At 36.3% G+C, this 25,824-nt stretch overlaps 1 protein-coding gene across 6 annotated transcripts in view; it reads left to right on the forward strand.

Annotated features, from left to right (window-relative positions):
* The first annotated feature begins 3,236 nt into the window (after window positions 1-3,236).
* Window positions 3,237-25,824, forward strand: part of CCDC88A (coiled-coil domain containing 88A) — a 114,784-nt gene continuing 92,196 nt past the window's right edge. For all 6 annotated transcript variants that reach the window (XM_033125381.1, XM_033125380.1, XM_033125375.1 and 3 more), the window contains exons 1-2: window positions 3,237-4,051; window positions 4,148-4,248. In XM_033125381.1, coding sequence (XP_032981272.1) covers window positions 3,989-4,051; window positions 4,148-4,248 — 164 coding nt within the window. In that variant the 5' untranslated portion in view covers window positions 3,237-3,988. The remainder of the gene's footprint in view (window positions 4,052-4,147; window positions 4,249-25,824) is intronic.

The raw sequence follows: 25,824 nt of genomic DNA on the forward strand, positions 1-25,824 counted from the left end.
AAATAATGAATAATTCAGCCATTTAAGGTGTCCAATTTAATGATTTTTAGTATATTCACATAATTGTGCATTTATCACCACAATACATTTTAGAATATTTTAATTTTCTCAAAAAGAAACCCTTAGCCATGAACCCCATTTCCTCCCAACCCTCTCAGGTCTAGGCAACCAATAATCTACTTTCTGTCTCTATAGATTTGTCTCTTTGGGACATTTCATATAAATGGAATCATATAATATGTGATCCTTTGTGACTGGCTTTTTTAACTTAGCATAACGTTTTCAAGGTTCATCCATGTTGTAGCATGTATCAGTACATCATTTTCATCATTCTTTTTTATTGCCAAATAATATTCCATTGTATGGCTATACCACATTTTATTTATTTATCAGTTGATGGTCATTTGTCTTGTTTCCATTTTTCAGCTATCATAAACAATGGTACCATTCTGCTGCTGTATTTGTTATTTGTAGTATACTAGCTTATGGATATGATTAGCTTTGCAAATATTTATTTGCAAATAAAAATATTTATCACCAAGGAGGCTGGTTTAAGGTAAATCTATCTCTATCACTTCCTATAGTGTAGTTCAAGATGGAGATACACATGTGTTTTTTTGGAGCAGGGATAGTGTTATGCATGTGTAATGTGAAGGGGAGCCTCTATTATAATATGTGGGATGGGGAGAATCTTATGTGATTCCTAAATGGGGTCATGGTCCATTCCAACCATGTAACTTCTAGTCAGAAGAGAGCAGAGCAAAAGACTTAGACCCTAACCAGATGGGTATGATTTTTCCAAAGTCCTTTCCTGTTGGATTTAACATTCTAGGAAAGGATGAATTCAGTACAAATAAATGACTACAAAGTACAAAACAAAGTAACTTAAAGAAATCTTGAGAAATCTCTTCCCAGTTGAGAGGAGGATTTGGAGCAAACTTTTGGATTTAGTCTTACAGGATGTTGCAATTCAAAGACCATTAAATTGTGTAAATGTACAATCCCTCCTTTGCCAGACAGAGAAGTTTCCTGATTGTACTCTTGAGATATTATAAAGCATTTCTAAGGCTGCTGTTAAACTAGAGAATTGTGAATTGGTAGGTTTTCAAATAAGTTACTCCAGACCTCAGTCTGGTCTACAGCTTCCTGTTTTTACAATTAACTCCTCATGTTTCTTTGTTGAGTGTGTGGTGTGTGTGTGTGTGTGTGTGTGTGTGTGTGTGTGTAAAACCTAAAGATAGACCAGGAAGCATGAAGCATGTGAGGCCATCTGGCTTTAGAGAGGAATCCAGATTTCTGTGAAGGCTAGCTACTAAACGTAAACTGGATAAACAATGCTATTGTAATATACAACTCCTGTGCCAAAGCTTCAGTCATCACTGTCCAAAATGCCCCTAACTCCTTGTACTTGATTGATGTTAATACTTTATGGATTTTTCATCTATGAATGAAGCAGGTTGGTCTGTCTTAAGATAAACCCCAGTATAGGCGTGAACACTTCCATGTTGTTTAGTTAAGCTTCTGAGGGATTACAAAGAAAAGTGGACCTGTCAGGCACTGGGCTGCTGCTGAAAGCAATGCTTCCTTCTTGGTGCCTGCTCTCTCTCGGCCTGCATTTCCAAATAAAGGATTGTGATTAAGAAAGAGTCATAAAGAGCAGAAGGAAAGGATTGCTAGCAGCTAGAATGACCCAAGGCTTGTGTACTGGCCAAGGCAATGCAAGATTCTACTCTGTACACTGGTTAGCAAAGCGTGATATGAATGCATATTAATTAAGATGATTTTGGAAGGGCATTTCTCAGCTCTCCCAAGCAAGATCCTTTCTCCTGTAACTGAAGTAAAGTAGAAGATACATTTCAAGTGTGTTCCTAAAGATTCTTCATTTGGGGGGAATAATGATGAAATCAACACCAATAACTTTTACAGAGCACTTACTATGAGTTGCCATTTAATTTAACTCTCTTATTATCCCTGTTTTACAAAAGAAAGTGAAACAGACAGGTTCAGTGACTTGCCTAGTCTCACACAGCTGGTAAGTAGGGAGCCTGGATTTGAATCAGGCAGAAAGACTGAGCTCAGGATCTCAACTACCTAATTAAGAAATGGTGCTGCTTTTTCAATTCAGTGTTACAACAAAAACATTTTTGCTACTAATTTAAAATATCGTGTAAGTAATCAGAGTAGATGTTTGTGTAAATGTAAACAGCACACATTGCAAAACTATACTATATTTATTCTCTCTCTCAAAAAAAATTGTTTTACATGCCCATTTTGTCCCAGGGAAATGGTCTTTATTTTCCCTTGAAATAAAGAGGAGTAACATTTGATTTTGCTGGAGAACTGCTAAAATTACTTTGATGGTTCCAGTCGTGCATAGCATGGAGATTTATGACAATATGTAATCTGTTTATTTGTCACCCAACTTGGATGAATTCCAAATGTTTCTTCTTAGTAGCTCTTGATTTTGTTTGGATTTTTTCAATGGCCAAATAGTCAAACAACATCTGAGTCACGTTTGCTCCAGTCAGGGAATACCAACATGTTGAAAGACAGCTTTGGTTATTTAAAATCCTACTACATTCACTTGCATCTTTGAAGAGCATTCATGCTTTAATGGACTGGATTTTAAAAAGGAGAAGAAGAAAACAGGAAAAAGAAAAAAAAAAACAAGTTTGCGGCTCAAGTCCCTCCTTTGCTATTTGCTGCAGTGAGTTTGCCTATTCCCTTTTTCTGGCGAAAGCACGCTTAACAGATCAAATCAAAACTGTCCGAAAAGGCTGTGTCTGCCTTCCTCATGTTTAAAAGAAGGATTTCGTTCGCTTTCCTTCACACATCAAAGAAGTCACTCGGGGAGGAAATAAACCATAATTAGTCTTGAGCGATCGAGCAGACAGACCCCTTCCTCTGCTTTCTCCATTCCCGCCCCCAAGACCCTAGGCGCTACCGAGGCGCGGGCCACTGCAGCAGCTGCAGCGAGAGAACGTCCACGCCCGCGCTAGTCGCCAAGATCTGGGCGGCGGCGGGGCCGGTCCGGGGGCGCGCTTGCTCGGGAGCGCGCTCATGCAGCGGTTTTCTTCTCCCACAATCCAGAGGCTGCGGCGCGGGAGGGGCGGGGAGTCGGCGGAAGGATCTGGGTGCGGAGGGAGCAGCGCTCTCTTTTTGACGGCGGGCTCGCAGCGTTGGTTGGACAGCGAGGCGAGGGGTGTGATGCGGCACTGCGGTTCTGAGGCCGTTACTCCGGCTCCTCCGGAGAGGGCAGAGGACTAAGGTGTAGCGCGGCGGTGGTTTTGTGCTAGGGCTTCCCAGAGGCGCACTGAAAAGGCTGGCGGGGCTCAGAAAACTGGGGGGTTAGGGACACACATTCAAGCCCCCACCCCCCGGGAGGGGAAGGGGGCTGGAGGCGAGGCTTGAGGGCGGCGGAGGGATGGTGTCTGCTTGGGGGGAAGGGGCAAGCCCTGCCTGTCGTTAGTGAGGGGCTGCGGGCAGGGGAGGCTCCGCGGGTTGAAGCGGCTCCATGCCCACTGGTGGGTGGAACGTGTTGAGCGGAACGCGGAGGTCGAGCTTGGTGGCTGCTCGGAACCCTGTCTAACGTGGTATTTCATTTGGTCCAAGTTGGGATTAATTCATTGGAGGCAGCTTTGCTGGTCTGGCTCCTCCAGGAGCTGGGCAACCTTGACGGGCTTTTTGTCTTGCTGCTCCTGCCCCCTTTCCCTTCCTCCTCCTCCAGATGCCTTTTCTCTGCCCGGTACAGACATTTCTAGCGCAGGCTGCGGCTCGTGGCTGCTGTCGGAGCCACTTCTCGGGATTTCGGCTCGTTTCCCTCAGGGGTGTTTTTTGAGGAGGGAGAGTTTTTCTCCCCTCCACGATGGGATTTTCTCCCCGTGCCGAAATGGACTTCCACTGATTTCTACTTCTTCAACGTTTAGTGACCAAGTCCCTAGGCGTATTTTTGTGGTTGTTCCTTTTTTTCACATAAATTATCTGTAAAATGGAGAACGAGATCTTTACTCCCCTTCTGGAGCAGTTCATGACCAGCCCCTTGGTCACTTGGGTAAGTGGGGTGTTATTTATTGTATATTTTGCTGCATTATTTGTGCCTGCCGAGATGAAGGTGGACGTTCGTGTCGTGATGATCGTTCTGTTCTAGGTTAAAACGTTTGGACCTCTGGCTGCAGGAAATGGAACCAACCTGGATGAATATGTGGCTTTGGTGGATGGGGTATTCTTGAACCAGGTCATGCTCCAAATGTAAGTGTTCTTTTCTTCTTTGCTAGGTATCTTGTGTTCTGTGAAAAATTACATACCGTGAACTTAACAGATGTTATGTTGTAAGCTCCTCATTTGGTTCTTTGGCCAGAAAAATTCAGGTGGTTTAACAATTGGATCTTGCAAAGAGTGGAAATCTTACATGCCCAGCCTGTTTATCACAAGCCAGTGATTGTACCTGTTAAAATTGTGAAACTTTAATTTTTCATTCCACAAACCAGGTGGTGTCACTCATTGTCTTAAGTGCTGAAATTCGAACCACATTGTATTCTCTTTGATAATTTGGTAAAATGAGAGAATGAGAATAGTTTCCTATGGGGGGGAGAAGCCTTTACTGTGAAGTTATGTGCATTTGATGTAGAAATGTTTCTTATTAACCTTTGTGTCTAAAAATAAATGGCTCAAAATTTGAAACTGGTGAAGTAATAACAGATTTCAGAAGAGAGGATTTCAAACAATAGTTTTGACTGGTGAGAAACTGTTGCTGTAGCAAGTAACTTAAATGCTTATGATATAAACCTGAGTAGATGATTTATTGTGTGAATTATTAGATTAATATTTGAGGATCATTTTAAGGTATTAGAGCTAGTTTTGAAATGCAGGTAACTGAAATCTTGATGACAACTAGGTAATGATTTAGTAGGCAAATCTTTGTCTTTTATGTTTATGATATTGGGTTTGTATTAACAGGAAGGTTTTTGAGATGGGAATTGAACATTGAAATCATATTGGTAGCTGGATCAGTGAAATTAAAAACTCCATATTTATCATTGTAAGTATTGTATACATACATTCCAAGTACATCAGGATAGGTTATCAAACTCTGAATATTACCGTTGTGCTTAAAATAATGTGTAGCTAGCCTTATTTCTCTTGAATAGAATCTGATTACAAGCGTAGTTTGGATCTTTCAATTGCAAGACATTCTCATCTTTTACATATGCGGGAATTTAGTGCATTATTAATAAATGTTACTAGAGAATAAGTCTACTCTCATAGACTAATAACCTAAATAAACTATCAATTTTTGTATTATACATTGGAAATTATTTTTCGTTTTAGAGTTTTCTATTTAAAACTCAGGGTAGAAGTCAAATCCATGAGTAATGTTCCTGTGGTAACTTCTCAGTTTGTGTGCTCAGAGAGATTTGTGTGCTGTTTTTCATGTGTATGTTGATCCCATAGGGAAGTATTATTCTGCTGTAAGTTTTCCAGAAGTGTTTCATTTGTGGAGGCACCCAAAGAAATAACGTATGTTATCTAAATATGTGTATATATATATTTTTTCCTTAAGAAAGATGAAAGGAATGTAGACAGTTATTTCCAGGGATAGTAAATATATCTTGGGCAGCTCTCTTATGGAACTATTTTTTATCTTTGAACTATCCCACTATTTCCTAAGCAAAATGGTAGGATAATTAAATTGACTTCTATTTTAGGGAACACACATGACAGGAAGGGTAGCCATTATAGTAGATACTCAGAGCTTGTTCCCCTAAGTTTCTTTTCTTGTTTGTTTTTAGACAGAAAAATTTGAATTTGTATGCTGAGCTCTAAAAATATAGGTGTGTTCACAAAAATAGGAAAATGCATTACTTTAGTTTCCACTTTAATGGTTTTTATTTGAATGATTCTTTTTCCAAAAAATATTTAGATTGTTTTTTGAATCCTGAATAGCTAACCGAGGTGCTAAAAACACTTTAGCTTGTTTCCACTTTAAGTACAGTGTATACTTAAAAATATCTATGTATATTTTGAAAGTTATGGTGTTCCAAAATAGTGGTTGCCCGGCTGTTTTTTGGGGAGGACTACATTCCAAACCTCAGATCTGCTTCTGTTTTCAGTTCCACCCCTCAGTTTCTTTAAAAGTTTTTTCAGTGTCCCAATTCTGCTCTGAATGACTTACATAAATTAAAGGAAAAGAAAATTAAGAAAGAAAGGAAGAAGTATGCTTTAGCTTTTTAAAAAATAATTTGCTAAAATAAGATCAACACAAATTAGTTTTAATGAATTATTTACCCGATAGGGTAACAAAGCATGCATTGTTTTAAAAGCTATATTTTGCTACTTTTGAAAGCATTAAGATTTCTGTTAAGCACTTTACTTAAATTAATGTTTGATGTAATGTGCTCTATTAAATTATCAGTTGAAATTATACCCAGAAAGTTAATCTAAAAGTTAGCCTTAGCCTAAGTAATTTTTCTAGGTTACATTTTCTAGGTTATAGAATTTGTGAGTGAGAATCCTTGTAAATGAAACGATTTTTCTTCGTGTTTCTTGTGGTTTGAAGTCATTGAGCTTCTTGGATCTGTGAGTTTGTAGTTTTTATCAAATTTGAAAAAATTGTGGCCATTGTTCACACACACACATACACACACACAATTTATTTATTTTTTGCGCTCTTCCCGCTTTTAGAAGTCCAATTACGTGTATATCAGGCTGCTTGATGTTCACTGATGTTCTGTTCAATTTTTTTGTCTTTTCTGTTTCATTTGGATGACCTTGCCATGTCTCCAAGTTCATTAATCATTTTCTCTGTAATGTGTAATCTGCTGTTAAACCATCCAGCATAATTTTTATTTCAGACATTATAGTTTTATCTCTAGAAATGTTAATATTTTTTATGTGAATTGCTTTCATGCTCTGTCTTTTCTCTAGCTTCTTGAACATGTGGAATTCAGATACAACTGGCTGATTATTCAGGTCTATAATTCTATCTGTGTCATTACTGGGTTGGTTTTGATTGATTTTTCTTCTTACTCTGGATTGTGTTTTCTTGCTGTTGCAGGCCTGATAATTTTTGATTGGATACCAGACATTTGGAATTTTACCTTGTTGGTGCTGGATATTTTTGTATGTCATTAAATATTCTTGAGCTTTGTTCTGGGATGCAGTTAAATTGTAAACAGTCTGATCTTTTCGGATTTTATTTTTAAGTTGTGTGAGGAAGTACCACTTTGTTGCACTATTGAGGCAAAACCCTTCTGATAGTCTGGCTGGTGGGAACAGGAACTATTCCGGGACTGTGTGAGCTTTGGGTGGTGTTCTCTCTAATCCTTTTTGGTGGTTCTTTCACTGTCCTTGGGTAGTTTCCTCACACAAATATATTGATAAGTACTCAGCGGAAGACTTGAGGAATACCCTCTGCAGCTCTCCGGATCTGTCTGTGCAGCTGTCTCCTCGTAAGTACTCTGCCTTGTATATGATAGTCACCTTGCTATCTCCAGACTAAGTTGTGTCCGCTCAACTCTGGGAGACCAGTGTGCTCTGCCTGGGTTCCCATCCCTGTTCTATGGCCTAGAAGCGCTTCAAGGCAATAAGGTAGGGCAATTGTACGGCTCATCTTTTGTGTTTCCTGTCTATCAGGAATCTATTGTTCTTTGTTGCCTGATGTCCATTGTCTTGAAAAAAACCCTTTCTATATTTTGTCTTTTTTTTTTCCCCCCAGTTGTTTTCAGGCAGGAGGGTAAATTTGGTTCCTGTTATTCCATCTTGGCCAGAAGTGAAAATATGTTTACATTTGCCCTGCCAGTTTTGTATTCCTGCTTTCAGATGTGGCAGAGAATTTGGTTATAAGGAGCCTTATGGTAGAATGTTATTTTTATCTAAAGTGTTTATTGAGAGTGTGAATATTGATTAATTTAATGACTAGATTTGCCATTTTGGGCCTAGAATCTGAAAGTAAAAAGTTGATTTCTTCATGCCAGTTTACCGTCTGTGCCTTATAATTTCAGTGTCTATTCACTGACACGGTATTCACTATATTCAGCGATAAATCTTGGATTTCATTAAGTAGCTCCTTGAATCAAAGAATCTCTGTAAGAGCTTGTGACATGGTGTCAGTCCTCTTTAACTATTGAGAAGAGGAAGCTATTTAGAGATCTGGAATGATGGCCAGCCCTTCTGCATGCTGCAGGGCATTTTCCTACTTACCAAATGAAATCTTTTTTCCTCAGTGCTAGTTATAGACATAGGGCTTGGTGATAGTGAAGCAGAAATAATCATTTTCTGTTTGAGATGTCATACAGTTTGCTAACCAATTTTGAATATTACTTGCTGTGAATTTTTAAGGAATTTATGATAGTAGTTAATTTCATAATCTTAAAATTTTTAAGGTTTGCTATTCATATTACCTAAGCAGTTGAAAATATGGATATGTTAGGATTTTAAGTACTGAGAAAACGATTAGCATCAGAACAATATTTGAAATTATTCTATGATTCAGCCTCATTAGATGGCTATAGAGATCTATACGTGAAACAGTAATTGTGATGTACTTGTTAATGGCTTTTCTTATAGAATCTTGAGTTTGGAGGGACTTTAGAAATGATCTATGAAAATCATTTTTAATTAAACCCCTGACACATGGTCATCCAACTTCTGTTTAAGTATTTCCTGAGAAGCAGCTTCATAAAGTATACCCAAAGAAGCCATTTATCTAATAGAGGAAGTTGGCGAGAAATGTTTAATGCTTAAGTTTAAAAAGTAGATTTACTAGCTTTATTACTGTAATAATCCTAAAGTAACTTATAAAATATAAATGTTATCTTAGGAAGTGTAGCATTGACTAAATTTTGCTTTGGTTAACTCTCAGGTTTTCTCATTGGACCTTATAGTTTTTGTTCAGATTTATTTTTGTTTGTTGATTCTTTAAAAATACACTCATAATGCAGTCAGAGTTGCTATCTTATTACCAAGTTTTGTAATTTACCTCCCAAATATTTCTCAAATATGTCCCTGACTCTTGGATTAATGCAGTAGCTCCGGAATGGTCTTCTTACTTTCGGGCTTGCCCCCTTCAACTGTCTTCTCATCTGTGATCATATGAAACTTTCTAGACCACTCCTGTCTTTAAAGTGGTTCAGTAGCGTCTGCCTTGAGAGTAACTACATTACTTGAGCATCCACACTCCTTTGAGATCCGGCAGCTACCTGATTCTCTGGTACCACTCACTCCTCAATGCATAGCCTAAGATTAAGTAAACTTAGTTCCCAAAGATAAGCTGTATTCTGATAGGTCTCTGTACCTTTTTATATATTTTCCCCTTCCCTAGAACACTCTTCCACCTCTTCACTATTGCTTCTTAACTGACGCCTGCTTACTTACCATCACTCCTTCTCTGCCGTTCCCTGGCTCGTCCTAGGCTTAGTACTCCTGCTCCTCGTGTTTCTGTAGGACTATATAGGTATCTGGGTGGTAGCATTTATCTCACTGTACTGTAGTTCTTGGTATGCTTGACTCTACTGACTAACCTGTGAATTTCTTGAAGCCAGGGACTTCTCTTTGCATCTCTCTATTCCTAGCATAGTGCTTGACATACAGTAGGTTCTTGATATACTTCTCTTGTATGAATGAATCATAGAAAGACTGTGGTAAAGTGGAATGAATTTGGGCTGTGAGTCAGACAGACTTTGGAGTCAGTTCTCGCTGTGCTACTTATTAGTATGACCTTAATTTACTTAATAACTCCAAGTCTCAGTTCCTACATCTCTAAGATGGGAGATGATGTTTTCTTCTTGGAGTAGACATAGACGTAATCTGTACTAAGGGAGGGCTGGTATCTGTTTTCTGTTTTGTTGACCAAGGTATCCCCATCTTTATTGTTTTATTTCTGTTATTATAAGAATCATTTTTCCCTAGACTGCCCTTTCCCCTTTTTTGCCAAGCAAATTCCTACTCATCCTTTCACACCCTATGAAGTCCCTTGGCAGAGTTAATTGCTCTCTTCCCTAAGATCCCATATCTAACTTTACCTCATTGTTAAAGCGATGTGACTACTAGCCGGTGAACATTTAGAGGGTAGAGATTTTGTGTTACGTGTCACCAGCACCTAGCGCAGAACCTGGCATGTATTACCACCACCCAGCATAGATTTGGTATGTCTTAAGTTTCCGGTAAATGTCAAAGGAATGGATGAAGACATTTTATAATTTTATTCATTTTCAGAAATTTAAGGACACTTCTCTAGTTTCAGTATTGTAGAATTTAGTTTGTTTTGCTTTTTAGTTTGTTTTCTATTTCTTTTCTTTTGTTCTGTCTGTCCCCTTATTTGTTTTAATTACCTTTATTGGATAATGTCTTACTTGAGGTGAGATGGTAAGAACAAATCATAGTCCATGGTTTTGTCTGGTATTTGAATACACAGTGCCTTCAGTTTGGTTTCCAGTAATTTTCCTGATGATGTCCAGCATATTGATATTTTTTGTTCACAGCCTTGTATTGGACTGATGTCTTCAAGAACCTACTGATTGTCTGATTCACAGTATGACACACATCTATAAGCTATAGAAAAATGATGAGAATCTATAGTTAAGCTATAGAAAATGATGAGAATCTAGAGAAGAACAGGTGAACTTTGCTATATATGGGAGTATTTCTAAAATTTTTAACTGAAATTTCTTTCTGTAATGTGTATTAATTATGGGAAACTAGTCATCACAGGATAGATGGAAAGACCAATTCTTAACTATTTCAGAAGAACACCAGCTGACCTTCTTTTAGGACTTACGAAATGCATTGGTACCACTCTTAAGTATAAAGTTTAAATATTTCAAAATAACTATTTGAGAATTTAATTGACATTGAAATGGCTGTCTAATATTTCAATTTAGTCATTAGTAAACTAGCTTATTTTGGTATAGAGGAAAAACAGATGGACTTGAATCCTGGATCAGTCACTTACTGTATTATTTAACTAATTATTGAAATTAGAAAACAACCTTAATATTCTCTTTATTCCTGATTTTATTCCTGTATTACTTTAGCTCGTTTTTGCTAGTTAAGTAATTAATAAAACTAGGCTGAAAAGTCATAAACTTTATTCTGAGTGAGAAGAGCCCTGCCTCTAGTATTGGTGAGACCCAGGGCAAGCTTTTATTTATTACAATAGGCCTAAAATTTAAAGATTCTCTCTAAACCAGGCTAACAAATTGTTAAATATGTTCTGGTCTTTTATCTTGATAAATATAGCTTCATAATGGCTTGAAGGACAGATTCAAATTTAGAATTGGTGGAATTTAGAATTCATAAGTCCTAGTTTCATGTCAGAGTGTGGTGGAGCCCACCTCCTCGTCAGCCCTGGCTCTGTTGGTGCCACAGAGAGGTTCCATGTGGACATCCTGTGTGCGTGCCCCTGGGCCAAGCTCTTGTACCCCTCCTCCAAACAGCTGCTGCTTAGTCCAGCGGTGTACACATCTGTAGCATAGTCTATCCTCAGGACAACAGGCCTGGGAAAGAGGCCTGTGCAGCCCCTGAAATTGGGTTAGAGGTATTTGGGCAAGAAATTCCAGAGTTCTCAGTAATTGAAGTATCACTAGAAGAGGGAGATACCAGTTGATCTTCAGTGCCCTGGGAGCTGCTAGGCGGAAGAAGCCTGGAGTGAAGGCTGCCCTGAGGAGGCCCCAGGTGGTGGCCAAGCCCAGTGCCCCTCACCTGCCTGGTGACAGGTGGCCCATCCTATGTGCCCCTTGGACTGGCCAAGCTGCACTGGCCTCACTGCATCAGGCCTCACTGTCCTGGTTTCTTTTCCATAAGATGGGGTGACAGCCCCCACCCCACCCCTGCCAGCCGTGTGAGTCTGGTGTCCCCAGGTTTGAGGTTGGGGGCTTGTCTATCTCCAAACTAGGGGACACCCAGGAGGTGAGGGGCTCAGTGCCACCTCGCCCTGCCTATCCTGAGGCTGTGGGGATAGTGGAAAACAACCCATCTAGAGGAAGATGGCCACAAAGTAGTGTCCTGGCCACTGTCCTTGCTCACTGTGGGGATGGCTGGGTCCCTTGGACTCTCTAAGTGACCCCAGACACCCTGATTCTAGAGCAAGTTTATCAGCTTTGAGGGCCACCATAGGGGCTGTTAGGAGTCACCTGATAGCCAGAGATGGGGGCCAGGATCCTGCCCCTGGGCCCCAGGGTCCCCACACATGAGGACCAGCCCTCCCAGCGCAGTTGGTGGAACTTCAGGCTCTGGGCTATGGGGAGCCAGGCATGCAGGGCCACAGGACTCAGGCCTTGGGAGGAGGCGCTTTAATGGCAGAGCCCACCCTTCACTTGGCCTTGCCCTGGGCAGCCACAGCCTCCGTGGCCTTCCGGACGGTCCCCTCGTCACCCAGGAACTGCATAGGCTTGGTGGGCTTGAATCCCTCCTGCAGCTCAAACAAGATGGGGATGCCCGTGGGCAGGTTGAGTCCTTGAGACTCAAGTAATGGGGAAGGAAGAGGACTAGTAATTGTAATTCCTTGTTTTAGCATAATCCTTGTATTAAAAATCAAACTCTGGGAAGATCTCAGTAGTGTTTTAGGAAAGTTTTTAAATGGTATATTCTTTATGTGATTACTTTCCTAGTGATCGCTGGAAAAAAAAATTGAACTTTACATTAATAATGACAGCATGACTGTCCTTTGCCTGGGTGGTAAAGGACCAAGGGAAATGGTTTAGTTTTAGGTGTTGGGTCCTGGTCCAAAGTTGTGGAGGATGAAAAGTTGTGGAGAATGACCAATGGAGGCAATATTCCAATCCGTTTTTGCCAAAACTGGTTAAAAAAAAAAAAACACAGTAAAATTTCAGTAAAGTTGAAATTTACAATAAATCACAGTAAAATTTCAGTTAATTTGAATGTTGAGGGAAAATGGAGTGTTTTCTCATAATTCAAGGCTAACTTTTTTCCAACTCTTTAAAATCTTTGCAAATGCATTAAATTACATTTCCACTTTTATAAATAGAATATACATGTGATGATTCAGAATCTTGTAGTGTCTCATTTTATTATTTTAAACTTAAGTATTTGTGTTAAGTATTGAATGTATGTAACTAACTAAGATGAATCTGTAGTAAATGGCAAATGATCCCCAGCATGTTTTTGGAAACAAATCCTCTGGTTATCGGCTTGTTGTTTTTCCTTTCTTTAATTTGTATGAATTTTATATGTTCCTTTTGAGGGAGGGAGGGGTTGAGGGAGGGAAGGAGAGAGAAAGAGCTAGATTAGGGAGCGCTACTGTTTAGAAGTTAGTTAGAAGTTAGATTTGGCCTTCTAAAGGTGTGGATTGTCAAGGAAACCTAAATCGGGAGGAAGTTAGATTTGATTTAAACCTTGAAGAGTGACTGGACTTGGATGGCCAAAAATGAGGAGAGTAGGGTATTTTAAGTTAGGGAAGCAGCTTGAGGAAAAATTGCATTTATGATTTGGGAGATGATGAGGGGACTATCCTTAGTAGAGGATCTAGGTTGGGAAATAATAGAACATAAAGTTATGTAAGCACAGTAGGCCAGATTAGGAGAAATTTGGAGATTAGCTAGTATAATGTAGGCTGCATATGGCGGGCACTGGGGAACCATTTAAAATTCCTTATTAGAGAATTAAAAGTATTATTCTAAGAAAATTATTTTGGTATTAGTTTGCAGAATAGATTGAGTATGGAATTCATTTGTCAGCTAATATTTATTGAGCATATACTATGTTCACTATTTTAAGTACTGAGAATATATCAGTGAGTCGGTGAAACTGGTATTAGTGTTTGGAGCAAAGGTGAGGAATAGTCAGAGACAAGTAAGGAAGATAGATAAATAAGTGATGGATAGTCATCTTTGCTTACTGTGGTGAGGTTTTAGATTAGGGTGGGCTCTATGATTGGAGAAGGAGCAAATTGAAGAACTATTGCAAAAGAATTGATGGAATTCTAGATATACCATATTTTGCCGTGTATAACATGGTCTCGTGTATAATATGCACCCACATTTTTGGCCCAAACTTTCAGGGGGAAAAAAAAACTTTGGTTTTAATTTTTTAATTCAAATTGTTATTAGTTTACATTTAGGTTCCTTTTTTTTGTATTATAAAGGAATTTTAGCATTTATTTTTTAACATATTTTGGTACAAGAAATTTTATATAATAATTACAAATCACAAAAACAGATATAAGGTACAAGAAATTTTATATACTGGTAACAAATTTATGATACTTACTCATGATAGAAGGCCAGGAACTCGTCATTGCAAGTTGGTTGTAAGTTCAAGAAAACATTATACATTTAAATAATAAGATAGCAGTTTTTGACAATGATGCCAAATTTTGTATGAGAAACATTTCAGTTGCTATGTATTTGTGCTCTTGTTTAAATTCTGATTTCTATTAGTGTATATTTCTTTATCAAATTTATTTAGTAAAATAGTTTTGAGGATATTATTACAATTCTTTTGGGTTATTGGAATGTTTCAAAGTCTACATTTATAGAGTATAATTTATATAAGAGATTTAACAATTCCCTGAAAACTAAGTTGCATTTTAACTAATCAATTGTTAAAATTTAGACATCTTTGTGTCACACTTCTATTATTAGGGTTCAGAGTTTCATCTGTAGTAATAGAAAGAGCTCAAAGCAGTGTTACAGAGTTTGGTCAGTGTTGTGCTCAATGAATTTTTCTCTTTTTCTGGGACTATTCATACAATTACTTGAGTTATTTACCCCAGAAGAAAATCCCAGTCTTCTTTGAATACTTCTCCAGATATTTTGTTATTGTTTGTTTTAAATTCTACAATGTAGAAATGTAGTCCAGTATTCTTTGAATATTACACATTTCTTCTGAACGTCCCATTATCCATCAACTTTGCTGTTCACAGCTATTTTCAAAATATTCTAAATCTTAGGTCATTTATTCCTCTGTCTTTTAAAAACTAGTGACCCATTTTATTAAATCGGAGGTCCCCCAAACTGTTTATTTCACTCGGACCATTTGTAGATCATGCTGCAAATTCTGTAACTTGTCTATTAATGATTCTTTACCTCCCTGTATGCCTTTCCTGTATCTTGGTTTTCAGTTCATCACATCTTTTTTAGTACTACACTTGTTTGTGTGTGTGCTATTTTTTTTCCTTTTATTGTACTTCTTTTTGTTGCATGTATTTCTTTCATTTCCACCTGTACTTAGTGTTTTTTAAAATAGGTATCTATTATTTTGCCTTTAATTGGCGGGCATAAAATGAAGTTAGCTTGTGATCCTCTTGGATCACTTTTTATGGCATTAAAAAGGGCAAATTAAACCAGTATTGTGGTAATCTTATTCTTCTCTTCATCGAATTCATATCTTTAGAGATATGCTGTATGGAGACTTTTTTCTTAATATGAGAGAGACTGATGATGAAAAAGGTTTTTCCTATTGAATTTAAAAATTTCTTGAGGTAAGTTTCTATGACTGTGTATGATAGTTCATTAGTTAGAAGAGATTATACTTTGGAAAATAATTTTTAAAGTTCGTCATTTTAGAAGTCTTCATTGTTTCTCAAAAATGTCAATGGTACTTGGCACTGATAATTACTTAAGTGAACTATTTAAATTACCCTAGGAGTGTTGATGGACTTCAGGTTAGGACTCCTTACTCTATTGAATTGATAGTATGGGGCTGAAAGCCATAAATCAGTCTTGGATCATGGAAAATATCTAGTTACATACATATCATCTCAGTTTGTGTCTCTGGGACTGACTGAGTCTGGAGCTAATATTGCCCTACAATACTGACTAAAACAAACCTGTGACCCTATTTTAAGGATTAAGGACAATGGGTGAAAGTTCTATTACAGATCAGTGTTGCCCTTTGGTGCTATAAACAATTTTTGATTCAGTTACTGGCCATGTTGTTGACCTGCGTATGAATGAAGGTTTTGTTACTTTATGAAGGTACTGATTAGCATACTATTAAGTACTCAGGTCTCCATACCAAGAACAGCAATTGATTTGCCTAATACAGTGGTTCTCCAAGTGATATGACCAGACCACTGGGGGTCTGGTTGTCTATCTGGTCAAAATTATTTTCATAGTAATAGTAAGATTTCATTTGCCTTTTTTTGGCCTGTGTTGTAAAAGCATTGATGGTGCAAAAGCAAAGGTGGGTAAAACTGCTGACCCCAAATTGTGGTTCCAAATGGTACTGGTAGTCATTGTATTCTTCACTCTATGTACTTGCAGTTAAAAAGAAATCCAGTTTCACTTAAAAAGATTCTTGATGAAGAAGTAAAAGTTACTTTATTGAGTCTTGACCATTTGAGTACATATCTTTTAACATTCTGTAGGACAAAATGGGAAGTATGCATTAAGCACTTCTGTTGCATAATGAAGTATGATGATTATCTCAAGGAAAAGTACTCATGATTTTTTGAGTTGCGAGTTAAGTCTCTATTTTGTGGAACTCTATTTTTATTTGAAAAAACGACTGACAAACTATAGTTATTCAGACTTCAAGTATTGGGCAGACATTTTCTCAAAAATGAACAACGTGAGCCTGTCACTCAATTGATGATATGTGTTGTCAGTGATAAAATTTGAATTATAGAAAACATGAGCTTAGTAGCTTTTCTCAGTATTTAAAAACTTCTCTGACGAGACTATTAAAATACTCTTTTTCTGATTGTATACTTGTCAATTTTCTTCATGTACTCCGAGCAAAATAGTGTATCACTGCACGTTGAATGCAGAAGCTGATTTAAGAATCCAGATGTCCTTTATTAAGCCAAACATTAGAGAGATTTATTCAGTTGTAAAAGAATGTCACTCCCCACTAAATTTTTTTGTTTTTGGAAAAAATGCTTATTTATCATAAAAATGCTCTTCACATTAACATGCAATGAATTTGTTTTTTTAGATGGATGAATAAATTATTTTTTAATTCTTAATTTTAATTTCTAATATAGTTAAGTATATATAGATATAACTCACATAAACAAAAGCTATTTCGAGTCCTGTAATTTTTAAGTTTAAGAATGGGTTCTCAGACCAAAAATGTAGAAAACTGTTAGCCTAATGTTTGAAGGCTTCATGTTGGCTCATTGTAAAAAGTAAAGAGTAGATCTTTAGTCATTTTATCTAATTCGGATAACATCAAAGTTAAGTATATGTATGGTGTTGGATTTTTATTCTTTTTGTGTCCATTTGCAACTTTTAAATCAAAACATTAGTTCTGTTAAATCAAAACATTAGTTTTGTTTGTTAAATCAGTGAATATCATGCTGTACTGCTAGCTCAGTCTTCAGCTAACTAACTGGTGTCGTAGATATTTCTTCAACTTTTGAAGAGGTAACTTAATGTATCTTAAATGGTGAAAAAGTACATGAAGGGAACTGTGTCCATAATCTCTGTGTGGTCATTATGTGTCACATACCTATCCAAGAATGATTGTTCAGTCATTGAGAAGATCAAATTCGTTAATATATGTGAAAATATCCTGTAGATACATAAGATTATATTAATATTCGGTTTTATTGTTTGGCCATCATGCACAATGATTGAGTTTGTGAGAAAGAGCAGAAATTAAGGTAAAGGGATACTTTCTTTTTTTTAAAAAAAAAACAACACACTTATTTCCCTGTTATTGTTAAGGCTAAGATAGTTACCGTACTAGTTGGATAACCCTAAATGGTGATGATATTTACCCAGTTAATTATTTTCCATAAAGCAGTCATTCTGGTATATGCACATTTGAAGTTAGATATGCAAATAACTTAGTTATTTCCAGTGTTTCACAGTGACATGCAAATGTTATGTAGTTATGTTTTGCCATATAAACTATCTCAAAAATTAAAAAATCCTGCATAACAACTAGTTTTAAATTAGAGTAGCGTGATCAAAAACATGAACACATGTAGTTGTTAAGCACCAACACTAAACAGATGGTCCAAGAGGCTACATAACAGCTTTACAGTCGGGGTAGAAGACCAGAAAGCCATTAAAACTATCAGATTTCTGTTTCTCATAGATATTAGTCAATGAATAAGTAAAGACATAATCCTTGGTTATACAGGGACCAAATTTTAGAATATTAGTGTTATAGAATTGCTAATTTTCTCTTCATCTTTTACCCTGATTTAAAAATTATACAGTGGTAGATAATATTATTGCCTGTTTATCGAAATTAATGCATCTTGTCATAAGTAGGTCATTGATAAATGTGAAATTGCTTGAGGCCCTCTTTCGCTGCCATGTTGCATTTAACTTCTGGCTGGAGAGATTTGAGCTATATTGTTAGGCTGTTTGCCTCTAGAGCATTTTCAATTTTTATCTTATAAAAGAAAATGGTTGATTTGAGATTATGTTGGTTTGGAAATAGCTGTGTGTGATTAAAAAGGTACTTGCTCATATATCACATTTGTATCATTCAATAGCTCATCATTTATTTAAACAAAGGCCTTTCCAAAGATGAATTCTTTTTTTTTTTAAAGGTATATTTTCAAAGGGAGCTTGATCAAAACTTCATTAATTATGTCTCTGTCTGTTCTGAATTAATCTTTTTTTTAGCATTTTAAGTATTAAACATGAAGGAAAGACAGAATATTTCGAATATTTAATAGACTACAATTTCTTTTTAGAGAATTCTGGAGTCATACTGTATCTAGTTTGTTTAAATTACTGAATGTACTGTGATTTTTATTGTATAAAGAAATAAACCTTAAATTACACGTGGAAATGGAGTGCTTTCTCTCTTTACATAGAATGTATACCTTTTATAGAAGTAACTTTATATTTTATTTTCTTATGTTTATGCGTAGTCTCACACACTTTTTATGACTCTGAACCTCTAGCATTGAATCCTACATATATAACCTCATTAAATGTGCTTCAGCTAAGTAACAGTCAGATACAATTACTTATTTTTTCCCTAGAAGTAAATTAAATGGCCAGGCTTCATAAAACAATGTTTTTTTTTGTGGATATTTTTTCCCTCTTTAAAAAATATTTCACATGGTTAAAAGGATTGTTTAATACCAAAAGGTTCATAGTGAAGAACAATAGTCTCCTGTTCTAACCTTATTCATATGTCCGTTCTGTTGCCCAGAGTAAAAACTTTTAACTTTTTTTCTTTTTAGCGATTTCTTCTGTCATTTGGCCCCAGATACTATAGTGATAAAATGCCTATCCTAGTATTTCTTGATTTATCCCTTTAGACAGTATCTATTGACTTCCTAATAATGGTAGCTGAGTTTTTAGCCCCATCTCTATTTCTTCTTACTTTGTTTTTCTAATATATTTATTACAAGTTTGGCTAAATCAGTAATCAGTAATTACATTAGTATAACTATATAATGTTTCCTGCAGAACCAGGTAGTGTATCATTATTAGACTTTTCTGTTTTAAAAAAATACTATTTTTCCTGAAGTTACTAATTTTCTTGATTTGCATAATTTCCAGTAAATCTATCCTTAAATATTCAAGTATTTTTCATAAGAATGGAGATTAAGACTTTGAAGGCAGTTTCACATGAGGTTAGTCCCTCTCACAGAGAGCGGATCACATTCTTGGGATGAAAGAGCCTGTTTTCCGTGATCCTGACATATGTCAGTTTGACCCTAACTCGAATTAGGCATGCATCAAATGGGAAACCCAAGCCTTGTAATTGAAAGTTTATTGCTCTCTAGTCCATGCCTAGAGTGCTTAGCAGTTGTGTTGGTATCCACGTCCAGAAAGTTTATAGATAAGACTGTGATGTGATATCTAGTGATTCTAAAGAAGTAGGAACTTTGCAGTTCTGTTTGCATGCTAAAATAACTAGCAACTGGTACAGTGTAGACTGGAAACTGAAACTGAAGCTCCAAGGATGTAGGTATCAGCCTGTTCTACCAAAGAACTACACTCTTTTATTTGATTTCCTTAGGAGTCTACTAGATAATAGTAATCCCCTCAAATCCCATGTAATTATAACAAAGATTTGTAAACACAAAGCATCACCGTTTTATGAAAGGATGCAGAAAACTTTCATTCTCCTATCTTTGAGATCCGAGTTGAATGTGAGGTTAATTTGAGGTGTTGAAGTACTTTTTCATAAATTTTTCAGAATACTTTATCTTACCTAAGCTGTATTTTTCACTTTTTTCCATATTCCTAAAATAATTTCATCTGATTTCCTTAGTATATAAAATCAAACTGTTTCCTCTTTTTATATTCAGAATCGTCTTAATTTGTTACAAGCAATCTTTTTTCCAAAGCCTGAAAAAACTTAATATAAAGCTTACAAATAAAATTTTTTTACAAACAATTCTTAAAAGAATTTGAGCAATCCAAAATTCTAAATTCTTAAAATTTGCTGATTCTTAGAAGAGCTTTAGGCAAAGGAGATTACAAGGCTTTTCAGATAACTAAGTAAACTTCAAAATCGCATGTGAGGAATATTGGCCATAAAATGCAAAAACTTTAGTTTTAAATAATTACTTTAAAGAACACAGAGAAACTTGGTAACTCTGTCGGACAAAGATAATATTTACTTTATAAAATTTTTAAAAGTGGGAATGAAATCACACCTGTTTATTAGAATATTAGACATCCATCCCAAAGTATAACCCACATTACATATCGTCATGTCATAAACAATTTGCACTATACTACAGTTTTTTTCTGTACATTTTCAGTTGTAATATTGAAGTCTTTCTTAAATATTTGTTGTCAGAATTAAATACCCAGATTTATAATAAAATATCACTGTGATAAACTGAGAGGGGAAAAGAAATGAATCTTTAGTTTGATTACTGTGAAAAAAGAATTAAGAATCTGCTCAAATAATACAATAAAAACAATTTATACATGCGATTTATGGATAACATTGCGGAAATCAAACTACCAGTGTTTTCTTTGTTTTCCTGAATGATCCAATAAAAGAAAAGACTGAAAAAGAATAAAAGAAAAAAAGGTACGATTTTAGGCAGATTAACTACTTTGGACTTCAATTCCCTGATTTCTCATGAAACTAGGTAACCCCTAATGTATTTTTTAGGTCTAAATGTTGTCAGTGTATGGATAGGAGATGTGGGTGACAACTATGTAAGGGGATTCAAACAGAGTTAAGAAAATAGAAATAAAATGATGGAAGAAGCTAGAGAGGAAAGATATTTACAGAATGTCTATGATTGCAAATGAAATTTCCTCAACTTTGGGTAATATACCTAACATTTTTGTTACTAGGGTTTTTCCTACTCTCTTCTTCCAATTACACATACATTTTTCTTCACAGTGACAGCTTGACTTAAACTAAGCTTTTATACATAAAGTAATATGGACACATTAGGTACTCTATGAGTATTTAACTTACTGACTAAAAGTGTACCAGAGTTGATTATATAAAACAAGATTTCCCTTCAGCTCTCTGGGTTTGTAATCATTACTTCCTGACCATGTGGCTGTTTCTCTTTGTCTGCCATGACACATGATCTGACTTCTGTGTTATAATCTCCTTGTTTTTGAAAGTAACTAGTTCTGGTTGATGCTTTTACCTCAGAGACCTATTTTTCCAGTTATATTCTCATTTGCCTTGGGCTGTTCATTATTTCCCTGACACTAACCATAAATCAGTCACAGGTTAGGTTTAGCCTGCCTTACTATGCCCTTGATCTGTGGATTTCAAATTCTAGTTTCGGATTCTATTATTCTATTGATCTTTGGGACACAAACCTTAGTAGAGAGTATCTATTCCAGACTGCCAAGTGAGTTGTTAGCTTGGAGAATGTCATTTCAACTCTCATTAGAAAGCAATAGTTTTTAAAACACTATGCTTAGTCTTAAATCATTTATTCTTATTTTGATTTATTCAAACAACATTTGTGTTAGGATACATGCTATTTTTTACAGAAAAAAATATGAATGAGATACGGCTGTGGTAATAAGCTTACATTCTAGTGAGAAGTGAGAGGCATAAAGGCAGGTAAGTATTAGAAGACCTATGATAGAATTATGTACCCCAAAAGGGAATAGTGTTATACTGTGTGGTAGAGCTGCTGGAGTTAATAGTCTAGGATTGTGAAGAAGACTGAGTATTAATAGTTGTAACAGTGTAATCCACTACATTAGTGTATTAAAGGAGAAGAATCCAATGTGAGTAGATACAGGAAAAATTGGATAAAATTCAGCACCCATTCAGACACTGAATAGGAATAGGAGGAAATTTAACTTGAAAGAAGGTATCCACCAGAAAATTACGGCAGACATTATGCATTAATGGTAAAACAATTAAAGCAGTCCCGTTAAGTTTGAGAACATAAGGGTAGCTCTTATCTCCAACATTATTTGTTAATGCAGTAAGTAAAGAAATAGAAATGAGATACAAGATTGGAAAGGAGGAGGTCAACTGCCATTGGCTGATGATATGATTTTTTTTTTAACCTAGAAAACCCAAGAAAATGAACTGAGTACATTTGGAAAGTGGTTAATCAGAAATGCAGTATACAAAAATTAGTTTTCCTATTATATGCTAGTAATGATAAGTAGACAGTGTAATGAAAAACAAATCGATTTCACAAAGAAAAACCCAAGTAAGAAAAAAGAATTTTAATGTATAAGAACTTTGTGGGAAAATTTTAAAGTTTTATTGATGCAAATGTCAATTTTTATCAAATTAATATTAACAAAAAACTAATACATCTCAATGAAGTTTGTCATAGAACCTTATAAATACCCAAAACTCATAGAAAAGAGCAGTACATATTAACCAGGACGACTTTAGAAAACAAAAGCAAAAGAGAGGGGCATGTTCTAGTAGAATTAAAAGAATAATAAAGCTATAGTAATATAAAAAAGGTTTTAATAACATACATATAGGTAAATAGAATAGGCTCCAAAAGTAGATCACACGATACGGGAATCTAGTATATCATAGAGATCATTGGGAAATGATAAACTCTTTAGTAATTGGTATTGGGATAATTGATTAACAATATGGAAATACTAAAATTATATTCAAGAAGACCTCCAAGGCTTGTTTTTAAGCTGTTTGGGAGATTCTGGCATAGCTTTTCTCAACTACTAGTTTCTTATTACTTCTAAGACATGACTCTTCTGAGGTCTCTACTAAATGCTCTGGGTGTTTATCAAGGTCTCTCTTCACTTTGGCTGGTCAGAACTTGAATTTCACTCTTTACTTTGTGACCTTTGGGTGTTATTCATCATGGAGCTTTCCTGTACTTTTCCTCTGCTCAGTCTTGTGGAGTTTAAGGGTATATATGCACAACTTACTATTTAACCAAAATCTTAAAGGCATATTTTGGGAGCTCTTTGTTAGTGTAGCTTTCTTGTCTTTTCTGAGAATTTCAGTTATTTCACCCTCCTTGAACTCAAAGCTTTGTTGCCTCAAGTTCTGTGAGACTTGGGCTACTCACCCCGCCCAGACCTCATTCTGTAAAGCGCCTCACTACTTCACTAGAGAGAGCCTTGCATTAACTGCTGTCCAAAGTCTGAAACCAATTATATTGTTTTGTACAGTTTTCTAATTCTTAATGGCAAGAGGGCAAGTTTGGTACTAGCTATTCCTTCCTATTTGATATTTTAGCTTAGTTTGGTTGTATTATTTTTTCATCTATTGGTATGAGCAATCTCAGTGTAGATGGTTGAAATGATCCAACATTGGGGATTGACAGTGTGAATATGGTCAAAGGACAAAAGGATCAATATGTTTGGAGTGCTGGGGAGAGAATAATAGAAATAAAGCAATACTTCTCATTATATGATTTGATGCTCCTTTCAGAGGGTGCATAAGGTCTTCCTCCTACATATCTGTGTGAGGTTGAGTTTTCTTTATACACATGAACCAAAATAACACAAAAACAAAATATGGAATGCAGAAGCAAAGATGAGCATCAGCCTGTTTTTTTTTAAGGTTTTTTTGGGGAAGGGGAACAGGACTTTATTTATTGGGGAACAGTGTGTACTTCCAGGACTTTTTCCAATTCAAGTTGTTGTCCTTTCAATCTTAGTTGTGGAGGGTGCAACCCTGCCCCAGGTCCAGTTGCCTGTTGCTAGTTGCAGGGGGTGCAGCCCACCATCCCTTGCGGGAGTAGAGGAATTGAACTGATAACCTTATGGTTGAGAGTCCCGCACTGCAACCAACTGAGCCATTTGGCTGCTCAGCAGCAGCTCAGCTCAAGGTGCCGTGTTCAATCTTAGTTGCAGGGGGCGCGGAGCCCACCATCCCTTGTGGGACTCGAGGAGTTGAACCAGTGACCTTGTGGTTGAGAGCCCACTGGCCCATGTGGGAATCGAACCGGCAGCCTACAGAGTTAGGAGCACGGAGCTCCAACCGCCTGAGCCCCCGGGCCGGCCCCATCATTCTGTTCTTAAGAATTAAACCAGATGTTAAAGAAATTTGTAAAAATAGTAAAACAATGCCACTCTCCTCACTAAATTTTGTTTAATTTACATTTTTTACTTTTTAAGATATTTAAAATACACATAGTGGTGATTTATTATATATGTATACATTGTGAAAGGATTCCCACCACTTGGTTAGTTAACATATCTATTACCTCACATTTTTATCAAGTGTGTGTGTGAGAACATTCCCCTATTAGCAAATTTCAATTATATAATACAGAATTATCAACCAGTTATATTTTGCATTAGATATTCAGACCATACTTATCTCATAACAGAGTCTTTACCATTTTACCAACCTCTTTTTAGAAAATTGGCAACTACTTTTCTGTTCTCTGTTATTACTAGTTTGACTTTTTCTTTAGATTCCACATATAAGTGAGAACAGACAGTATTTTTTCTGACTCTGGCTTGTTTCATTTAGCATAATGCTATCAAGGTCCATCTATGCTGTTGCAATTGTCAGGATTTCCTTTTTTCTCATGGCTGAATAATATTCCTCTGTGTGTGTGTGTGTGTGTGTGTGTGTGTGTGTATGTGTATCTAATCTTTATCCATTTATCTGTTGATGTACACTTAGGTTGTTACTTCTGTATCTTGGCTATTGTAAATAATGCTGCAGTGAACAGAGGAGTGCACATAGCATTTTGAGTTCCTGATATCTTTTCCTTTGCCTTACATTCCAGAAGCGGGATTGCTGGATCATATTGTAGTTCTATTTTTAATTATTTGAAGAATCTCCATTGTGATTGCACCAATTCTCACCAACAGTGCACAAGGATTCCCTCTTCTCCACATCCTCACCGACACTCGTTTGTTGTCTTTTTAATAATAGCCATTCTGACAGGTGTGAGGTGATACCTCATTGTAGTTTTGATTTGCATTTTCCTGATGATTAGTGATGTTGAGCACCTTTTCTTGTACCTGTTAACCATTTGTATGTCTTCTTTGGAAAAATGTCTGTCTAGTTTCTCTGCCCATTTTAAAATTGAATTTTTTTTCTTTTGCTATTGAGTTGTATAAGTTCTTTATATATTTTGGATATTAAATCCTTATTATATATATGATTTGCAGATATTTTCTTTCATTTCATAGGTTGCCTTTTCATTTTCTTGATGGTCCTTCGCTGTGCAGAAGTTTTTAAGTTTGATGCAGTCACACTTCTTTATTTTTGCTTTTTTCACCTTTGCTTTTGGTGTCATTGAATTTCTCATTCTTAGCCATGACCTAACAGTTTTTCTTTTTCAGTTTCTGCTACCTCAGAATCACTGAACCCTTTGCTTTCATTAAATATACAGAAATTACCCTAGATAAAATATTAACCTGTGTCATTCACTTCATTCTTTAATTTCTCTGAGATATTGCCTGTTCAAATATAGTCCTCATTATCCAGTGAGAAGACATAACATTTATTGGTTATTAGCTCATAGTTTACATTCTTGATTGAAAT

The sequence above is a fragment of the Rhinolophus ferrumequinum genome, chromosome 13 (genome assembly GCF_004115265.2).
Source record: "Rhinolophus ferrumequinum isolate MPI-CBG mRhiFer1 chromosome 13, mRhiFer1_v1.p, whole genome shotgun sequence".
Classification (NCBI taxonomy): domain Eukaryota; kingdom Metazoa; phylum Chordata; class Mammalia; order Chiroptera; family Rhinolophidae; genus Rhinolophus; species Rhinolophus ferrumequinum.